This window comes from Pseudorasbora parva, chromosome 6 (assembly GCF_024679245.1).
Source record: "Pseudorasbora parva isolate DD20220531a chromosome 6, ASM2467924v1, whole genome shotgun sequence".
NCBI classification, from domain to species: domain Eukaryota; kingdom Metazoa; phylum Chordata; class Actinopteri; order Cypriniformes; family Gobionidae; genus Pseudorasbora; species Pseudorasbora parva.
Window position 1 is genome coordinate 19681829 of NC_090177.1, and position 9899 is coordinate 19691727.

The following is a 9899-nucleotide window of genomic DNA, read 5'->3' on the forward strand; positions in this document are numbered from 1 at the left end:
AGTAACTTACATTGTCTACACTAGACATAATATTGTCCGAGAATGTGTCTAGCTTTTCTGTGTCAACAATATTATTTCCAAACAAAGTCAAAGCATGATCAACTGTTGAGTGTTTCAAAGCACCACGCATTTGTTTCCTGAATGTAATAGCTGTGCGTAAGAACGAATTGGTTGAGTAAATGATTCATTGACTCACTCATGTCAGTTGTTTCAGTCCTAAATGAATCACTTTATGAATGAATCAGTGAATCAATCAATGATTCGGATCGCCAATGTCACGTGATTTCACCCATAGATATGTATACGTAGATACCTCATTCGAGCGCTCCAGGCACGTTGACGAGCCGCCATTTTAGAACAGTCAACACACGTCAACACTTCAGAAGCTGTGAATCATCACCCGCTAACAAAAATTAAAAAAGAACACTGGGCCTGCGCAGCCTCTGTGAAACTCTGTAAAGCCCGGCGTGAGTTTAACTTCCAGAAGAAACCTCTCAGGTGAGACAGGTGAACAGTGATAATGTTCGGATATACACAAAAACACGTAACATTTGTTAGTAACAGGCTTCATGGTTCTTGAATTTCAATTCCCAGTATTCAAAAACTGGAAAATGTGGAAACACATTGACCCTTTGAAAGTGTTTAAATCAAACTAAATGTAAGAGTATTTAAAGAAGAAAACCCGACATATTTCGGCTGTTTTATAAGCATGCCCGTCTGTCAGCAAGTCTGTTGTCTATTTTTGCTGCGATGCTCACGCTGAATTAAAGCCACGGTGCATATTTGTTGACCAACTTGACCTGATTAACATGAAAGATAACTGATAAAATCATGTAGTGCAGTGTTCCATGTGTTTCACAATCACCACATAACATCCAGTGCTGTGAAATAAACAATAAAATACACAAAAACACATCACTGCCAGGTGAAGGCCTGTTTAAATGATTAAACTAAGCGTATCTTAACTTTAATGTTACATTTATCAAGTGAACAACTTATATACAACATATTATATGCATGTGTTTGGGAATGGGGCATTTGCAGCAGATATATGCTGCCCGTCATAAATCAAAGCACATCTCGGAGGAGAACACCGGCAAATGTGACAGAATGGACGATATCATAATCTGTTTTTGTAATACACGTTTCAGGTGCGAGTGATCAGCGAGACAAGCGCGACCGGCTTTGACCGTTCTAAAATGGCGGACGGCTAATGTATAGCGGTTTCTACGTATACATATCTGTGATTTCAGCAGTTGGGTAGTTTTACACATGATCCAAACTGCTGAAATCACGTGACATTGGCGATCTGAATCATTGTTCGATTCACTGATTCATGGCTGTTTGAATCTTTATTTGAGGTTTGAAAACAAATGTGGAGGAAAAGACTGATGCTGAATAAAGTCGAAGTTTCTGTTATTTTTGGACCAAAATGTTTTTTCAATGCCTCAAGAGATTCTAATCAACCAACTGATGTCACATATGGACGACTTTGATGATGTTTTTATTAGCTTTCTGGACATGGACAGTATAGTGTGCATAGACTGCAATATAACTAGACTGAAATATAAAATATCTTAAACTGTGTTCTGAAGAAGAACGGAGGTCTTACGGGTGAGGAACGACATTAGGGTGAGTCATTAATGACATCAGTTTCCTTTTTGGGTGTACTAACCCTTTAAGAAGCACACATTAGCATCTTAAATGCCAAGCATTAATAGCTCCTTCAGCAAAGTCATTAGACATTAGTTGTATTAGTCCACAGCCGAAGCAAATGCTCCACTCTTCTTCACAATGGTAACCCGCAATAATAAAGATGTTTATTTTTACCATCACACCCATTTTAGAAACACACTCATAGCAGCAGTAAGTTGTTTTTTGTAACTTGAATTGCGATATTGATGACCGATTAAAACACGTCATCACGGTCTGTGAAAGAGAAGCATCCAATGAGTGTTTTCAAACAGGCTGCTTCTAAAAGCCCTGACTTCCATTGGTCAGACAAACAGGCAGTCTAACCCTAAACTCATGCCATTGGTTTAGCCACTGTTATTAATATCCTGTTGGATGGAATGGTCAAACAAACAGTGCAATGTTTTGATAGCACCGCAGTGTTTACACTTTTCAGGGAAATCGAAACTGTGGCTTTAAATCTTAGGTGAAGTTATTTTCAGCCCATGCTGAAACCATTATAATCCCATGTAAGCACCCAAAACATGATGATAGTGTTAAATGCATTTTTAAATATTTGGCAAACAGTAAACACTGTAGGCCAGAATGTTTGTTTGTATTGTGGGTTGAGTCCAGCAGAAAGACGCCTTTTCATATGGTTTCAGACCATAATAAGGATATCACTCTGTCACTAAGTATATTGCGCACATCAAAAAAACCTCCTGATTATCATGTGGCAGGAGAGAGGCGTAGTTAAAACAGAACTGATAGCTGCTTTAAACAGGAACATGGCCTTACATTAACATCAACACTGGCATATACTCCCTTGTTACTGAAGGTCAAGACTTTGCCAAGTCAGTTTTCAGAATCCATACTTTTTTCAAATGTGCCTTGGCTCCATATTCCTCAAGTTGGAGTTGATCTACCAACTCTTGGTGTGTATGTTTAACCTGCTTATATATTTGACCAAATATGGTTGTCGTCTTACTTGCTCTATCTCTTCTTCTTACTCTTTCCAGGCTGTCCCGGGACATATCACCCCAGTTCAGTCCCTCTGTGTCCCAAGGGGGTTGTTGTCCTGCCTTCCGTTCGTGTTCCACACTCAGGTGGTCAATACTCTCCGAATTCTAAGACCAAAGATGGACAGTCACAAATAATAAGCAAAATGTGTATTTTTGTTAGAACAACAACAAAAGAAGTCTTTATATATCATTTACATTTTCTTTTCTAAAAAACATTGTTTTAATAAAAATTTTTAAAGATTTAATTCATTATTACCTTTTCATAAAACTACTCCAATACCTAGGGAATGTTTAATAAACTTCGTGTTTTTGATAACAAAGATTTTTATATTTTTTCTTTGGTACAATTGAACAAGATTATACTATTCAAATACATTTTTTAAACAAGTTGTCAAAAGTCAACTAAAAGTAATCTAAATGTGTAATTGCAATAGATTACATTACTAACCAACTATTTTTAATGATATTTGTATTTAGTAATAGACTACAATTTGTATAGTCATATAGCGGTAACCAGATTTTTCCTTTTTTAGTCATAAATTTGTTATGTCCTCATTGCTGTTCTGTTTGCCCTATCTAGGTTGACCCATAACAAATATGATTGCCAATAAAGATTAAAGGGTTATTTCAACAGAAAAATTTAAAGTCTGTCATGAATTACTCACCCTCATGTCATTCCAAATCCATAAGCCATTCTTTCATCTATCTTCAGAATGCAAATAAACATCTTTTTAATGAAATCTGAGAGCTTTCTATCCCTCCACTGACAGTATGTGCAACAGCTCTTTCAAGCCTCAGAAAAGGTAGTAAAGACATTTATGTGACTACAGTGGTTTAACCTTAATTTATAATACGCAGGGCTCGACATTAACACTTGTCCGCTCACATCTAGAGAAACTCAGTTAACATACTGCGGTAAAAAAGAAAAGAAATGTGGGGGGGGTTTTAATGGCAGCGGCCATTTTATTTTATAATTTACACCAAATGTTAATAGCAACTATATTACATTTACACTCAGTGAAATCAACATATTTTCTTAGGGATAGATAATATTTACACTAAGTGCAAATAGCTGTAGATTCTATTCACTAAGTGATAATAGTGATATTATATACAATATAAAGTTGCAGTTCTTTTCAATATTTGTAAATAGTAATTACATGTAATTAATACTTTATTTTGACAGATACATACTATTTGCACCTCAGTATTGTTGTACATTAACAGGATGAAATAACAGAGTGTGAATTATTATTTTTATTAATTAAATTATTAAATGTATGCTGCCTTAAAGGCAGAGGTGGACAGTACTAAGTACATTTACTAATTTTTTAGTAATTTTTTCTGGATACTTTTACTTCACTACATTTGAAAGACAAATATCGTACTTTTTACTCCACTACATTTCTATCTATGTCGAAAGTCGTTTCTGTAGCAGCTCTGAAAGTCGGTGGATGATTTTTTCCATCTTTAAAAGGTTTTTTGGTGTTGTTGTTTAAGACAGTCTGTCAGGAATCACTCTTATATAGGTCATATACATTTTCCCAACTTTTTTTGAACACTGATCAGTTCATAGCAAAATGGAAGAAGACGGTTCTTAGGCACAAGTGTGTAATTTGTATCCTAATAAGGACGTGTTGTTTAGTGATGTGCAGCTACAAAATATGCCTTTATCCACATTAGAGAATTGATACAACCTGTGCCTTTTTAACACGGAGTTGCACCCGAGTATATGCACTAGTTAAAATTTAAGAAATAAACCCAGGAAAATCGCACTGGTTTGTCATCAGTCCATTCAGAATGGACTGATGTGCGTAACGAACCCACATGCCTGGAGTCTTTCTGTTTTTAATACGCCTTAAATATATGTCTTACAGGCCTATTAATGGCTACACCTGGTCCGTCAAAATTACGAGTGGTCCATTTAGAAGATGGTGATCTGTTATGAACTGTAAGCTACATCAATAAACTACAACAATTTCATTCTTTGAGCCCTTCCACTAATACAGGCAGTGGAAGATTACGCTGAGCTTGCTTCCGCTTTTCAAACATGGAAGTGTGACAAAGGCACACATGCTTTATAAATTCTCTAATGTGGATAAATGCATATTTTGTACACAACACATCATACAACACATGTCCTTATTAGGGGAAAATATGTTGCTTTAACAAGAAAATTGTCGTTTTTACAACATATCTTGTTAATACAAGAAAAGATGTCATTAAAACGACATAAGATCTCGTTATTACGAGAAAAGATTACATTTTTACGACATAAGATCTCATTATTATGACATAATTGAGTGAAAAAAATAATATGTATGTGGCAGCAATGCGTCACTGTACATACCATTAGGGTTAGTTCACCCAAAAAATTAAATTCTGTCATTAATTAGGCCTACTTACCCTCATGTTGTTCAACACCCGTAACACCTTAGTTTATCTTCGGAACACAAATGAAGATATTCTTGATGAAATCCGATGGCTCAGAAAGGCCTCCATTGGCAACAATGTAACTCTCTCAAGACCCATAAAAGGCACTAAAGACATCGTTACAAAGTCGATCTCACTACAGTGGTTCTACAATAATTTTACGAAGTGACAAGAATAGTTTTTGTGCACAAAAATAAATAAATAACGATTTATGTGATGGCCGATTTCAAAACACTGCTTTCTTCGGACCGTTATGAATCAGCCTATCAAATCAGCGGTTCGGATCGCCAAAGTCACGTGATTCCAGCATTTTTGTGGTTTGACACGATCTGAATCATAAATTGCTGATTCATTAAGTTCTGAAGCTTCAGAAAGCAGTGTTTTGAAATCGACCATTACTATAGTACAAGTCGTAGCCTATTTAGTTTTTTTTTGTGCACAAACACTATTCTCGTCGCTTCATAAAATTATTGTAGAACCACTGTGGTGAGATGGGCTTAGGGCCGTTTATGGGTCTTGAGAGAGGAAATGTCATTGTTACCAGTGGAGGCCTTTCTGAGCCATCGGATTTTGGTCTTACAGGTCTGGAATGAATCAGGGTGAGTAATTAATTAATTTTTGGGTGAACTAACCCTTTAATGTCGAGCCCTGAAGCGAGTGTTTTGTTTTGCACACACAAAAAAAGGCATTATTCACTACGTTATTTACAAAATATTAATCTCCAACAGCTTTCGCAATGACACCTGGGGTGTATTCCAGAAAGCAAGGTTAACTTACCGTCACATATAGCTTGAACTCTCGGGTGATTAACAAAAACCTTGCATGAGGTATGCTGGTTCCAAAAACCAGAGCAAGTTATATTCAGAGATTGAGTTCCTATGGTTAATTAATACATACCCTAAATTTTACCTCCGTTTTTGGAACCGAAAGTTTAGGTTATGTCACATAACCTGCTTTCTGGAATACCCTCAGCTCTTCAGCACAACAAGTATGTCGTGGTGGTGCTCTCAATTGCGCGCGCGTGTGTATATGTGTGTGTGCGTGTGCGTGTGTACAAAAATTGAGGATAAAGCTCCGGAGTCACATGGATTACATTTCCACTAATATTTATACTAATACCACTAATACTTTTACACTTATTTGTGTTCCAAAGATGGGTAAATGATAATATAATTTTCATTTTTGGGTGAACTAACCATTTGAGATTTTACAGAGAAATGTTTTAGAGATTCAACTGCAACTGCAAGATTTAACAACAGCTGTGTCTCATTTCGTTAAATTTCGAAGGCTGCGTCCTCCGGAGGACACGTCCTGTGTAGGATGCAGTATACGGAGTGTCCTCAATCAGATTTAAATGAGACGTCCTTCGTAAGACACACAGGCAGGAAGTATCACGTTGCTATGCCAATTGCCAACACGTTCAACCTCGTTGCGCTCTCACGCCAGTTATATGAATGAAAATTATTTATAAATTGAAAATGAATGAAATGTTTCTTGTCTTGAAAGCAATACTGTCCTATACGTTTAAAAAAAGTACTAAACAGTTGTAATCCTGTTTACCACAACTATCTGTTTGAGGTAATAGAGCTTAAAAAACAAAAACAAGCTTAAACTACTTACATTTAAACACCACATCTACGCTTGCATGTATATTTGACGGTGGTGCCGTTTTTTCATATAATATTTATTTTTTAAAGACGGTTGTTAACGCTGACACAAAGAATTGTGGGTTATCTCCAGCCGTGAAGGATACACATCATGCACACTCCGAATTCCTGTGAAAGAAGGACGCATTCGAAGGTCGCATTTGGAGTGTCCTACTCACTTTTTTGAAATGAGACGGCCTTATGACGTATGCAGCCTTCAAATGCGACCTCCGGGGGACGTGGTCTTCTGAAATGAGACACAGCTAATATTTTAGTTTAGTTTTTTTTTTATCCAATAGACTGATATTAAAATGTTACATTTTATATCACATTAATTTTTATGTTCTTAGCAGACGGATTTCTACCAACAAGTCTTAACATTCCTCACGCAAATGTTTTTTCTCCTCAGACTTTATTTTGGCAAGAGCAGTGGAACTGAAAACACAAAAGAGTAGTATTTTAAACCCTCTAATTTGAACTGCATTGAAATGTGAACTGCATTATATCCAAAAAGAAAAAACGAAATACTATTTTGCCTGTCAATCATTTGCTTGTTTGTTGTTTTACAGTTTGAGTGACAGGTTTTGAAAAAAGGTTACATGATTGAGGAAAAAAAAAATCTAATTCTTTTTTGAATGCCGTAAAGAAGAGTAAACAGCCATTTATAGGCCTACAGCTTGCCAGCTGTTCTAAGAAGACTGCATGTGCGTGATTGTTTATGAGGAAATGTCTTAATCAGTGCTAGTTTCCTGCGTCTGCAAGTGCTCTGAATTCACCCAGGAGAGTGTCTTTCATGTCACTGCAAACCGGTCACTGTGTTCTTTAAGTGTAGTTTCCCCCTGAAAGGTTCATTCTTTGACTGACTTCATTGTTTATCCCTCTTATCTGTGTTCTTCATTTGAAAGGTGTCATTGTTAGGACAGTTTTAAATATGGCTGTTCATAAACAAAAGGTTGTTTAATCCTTATATCAATTGTTTTTTCTGAAGCTTAACACATAGAGAAAGGACACACTTCACATTTTGAGTTTAACTGTTCAATCTGTCATTTCTTATCCTCAAATACAATTTCTTGAGCATGTTTGCAAATAGTTTGCATTTAGATTGGTTAACTGACAATAAGCTTATCTTTATGTCTATCAAGCATTTCTGTTGTTTATTTTTTTTCTGACTTTATTGACTTTTAATCTTTATATAATCCCTGAAAAATAACAGCAACTGACTCTTTCTTCTCGGTGAATTATGATTATGACCACGTTAAGTCACAGTAAATTTAAAATACATGTGGATTGTTCTAAAAACATAATTTTGAGTTATATGAATGTCAGAACAAGCTTTTCTTAAAACTTAAAAGTCTCAGAGCCCAAAATACATAATTATTAGAGATATCAGTTGGTATAATTGTGCAATGGTCAAATGTTGCATAAATATTGTGTAACAACTTAGTACAAAGGTGAAAGGCCAAACAAGTCACTCACCCACTTCTGATTGGGTATCGCTAGAGATGTCAGCATATCCGCCATAGCGCCCAAAATCTGATCGGTTCGTCCCTGGTTCTTTGGAAGAGCCTTCATATTCCAGCAGCCTATGTCAACGGGACTCCACTTGTCGATATTCTCTCCCTTCTCCAAAATCCCTCTCTTTCTTATGTTTTTTTGTGCCAGAGCTTTGATTCGCAGCCCAGCTCCAAATTTGTATGATCCTCTGGAATGCTCTTGCACATAAATAATAAATTGTGGAGGAGGTTGGTCTGTTTTTGCCTTGTTTAAAGTGGACTTTAACAGACGAGAGTGCTGTTATCCAGACTAAAGCGTCTTCACTGGCTCCTGTCCTTGACACAGGTGGGAAGGTCTTGCTGTGGGTCTCAGTCAGGCCTCTCTTTCCCTCCCCCTAAAACCGAGTGCGTTCCTGAGATAAGGCTAACTGCCACACTAGAGAAAAACAGTAAAGATAATTTTCTGTTCTTTCTCCTTTCCTTTCCTTTGACAAAAGTAGCTTGTTTTTGCAAGCTCCTTGGCTTTTGGGACCTTTTGTGAACAGAACATCTAACCACTCATGAGTCAGCCTTTTCTGGCTTGTCATTGGCTGCGTGGATCTTCCACCCCTTCAGCCGACTCCTCTCCACCCTCTCTACATCAATTTCATCTTCTACCGTGCCTCCATTGCACAACACCACACTTTTTCTCAGAACAAGTTACTGTTCTGTCCGGTCAATCTCCTACTTCATCGTTCTTGTTGTTTCCCATCCAGTCTGACTAGATGACACATGGCTTTTGGCATGGTGCAAGCATAAAAAGCAGCAAATAACCCAAATAAGGCAGCTGTGCTGGGCTCAGGGCACAGACACAAAAGCTGTCAGACATAATTCATAATGGCTGCCTACTTTAAAACTTACAACAAAAGCTTGAGGAGGAAGAGGCTGTGGAGTATTCCAGAAATCTCTAAACATGTCAATCTAATTTAGCGTTTTTCAACTTTGTTTTTGTCCTATTCATTTTTATTTGTTGAAGAAATTTGTTCTTTTATTCAGCAAAGATGCATTCAATTGATCATTGAAGAACTTTAAATTGTTACCAGAAAGTTTTATTTCAGATAAATGCTATTATTTTCTGTTAATCAAAAAAAAAAAAAGTGTTTGTCATGGTTTCCACAATCAATTTAAGCAAATGACTGTTGCTTAATTTTAAGCAAAACTGTTTTTAACATTATTAATAATTAGAAAATGTTTCTTGAGCAGCATATCAGCATTTTAGATTGATTTCTGAAGGACTGTGACACTGAAGACTGGAGTAATGATGCAGAAAATTAAGCTTTGTGATCACCCAATTACATTTTAAAATATATTACAATAAAAAAACTGTAAATTGTAATAATATTACTAAACAAAACAAAACAAAATAATAATTAATAAATCATAGTAAGCAACATAGACAACAGAAAATAAAAACTTTAAACAAGCCAAAAATTTAGGTCTCCAGTGACTGATCAAATCTAAATTTTTCAGTTGTCCAAACTGAATTTCAGTTGACTGAAAAATGTATTAATTCACAGAATTTAAATTCTGCAAACTGAAAAATGTATGTGATCAGAAGATTTTCAATTGGAGACTTTTTTCTCTTTTTTTTTTAC

The 9899-nt window shown here is 36.2% G+C and overlaps 1 protein-coding gene across 4 annotated transcripts in view; it reads right to left on the minus strand.

Annotated features, from left to right (window-relative positions):
* arhgef25a (Rho guanine nucleotide exchange factor (GEF) 25a) overlaps window positions 1-9899 on the minus strand; it is a 103687-nt gene that overhangs the window by 85317 nt on the left and 8471 nt on the right. The window contains exons 1-3 of one of the 4 annotated variants that reach the window (XM_067446022.1): window positions 8249-8314; window positions 6952-7019; window positions 2660-2798 (exon numbers count right to left, since the gene is read on the minus strand). In XM_067446022.1, coding sequence (XP_067302123.1) covers window positions 2660-2705 — 46 coding nt within the window. In that variant the 5' untranslated portion in view covers window positions 2706-2798; window positions 6952-7019; window positions 8249-8314. Of the gene's footprint in view, window positions 1-2659; window positions 2799-6951; window positions 7020-8248; window positions 8759-9899 lie in introns of those variants that run through there. The other 3 variants (XM_067446017.1, XM_067446021.1, XM_067446020.1) reach the window with 3 other exon arrangements.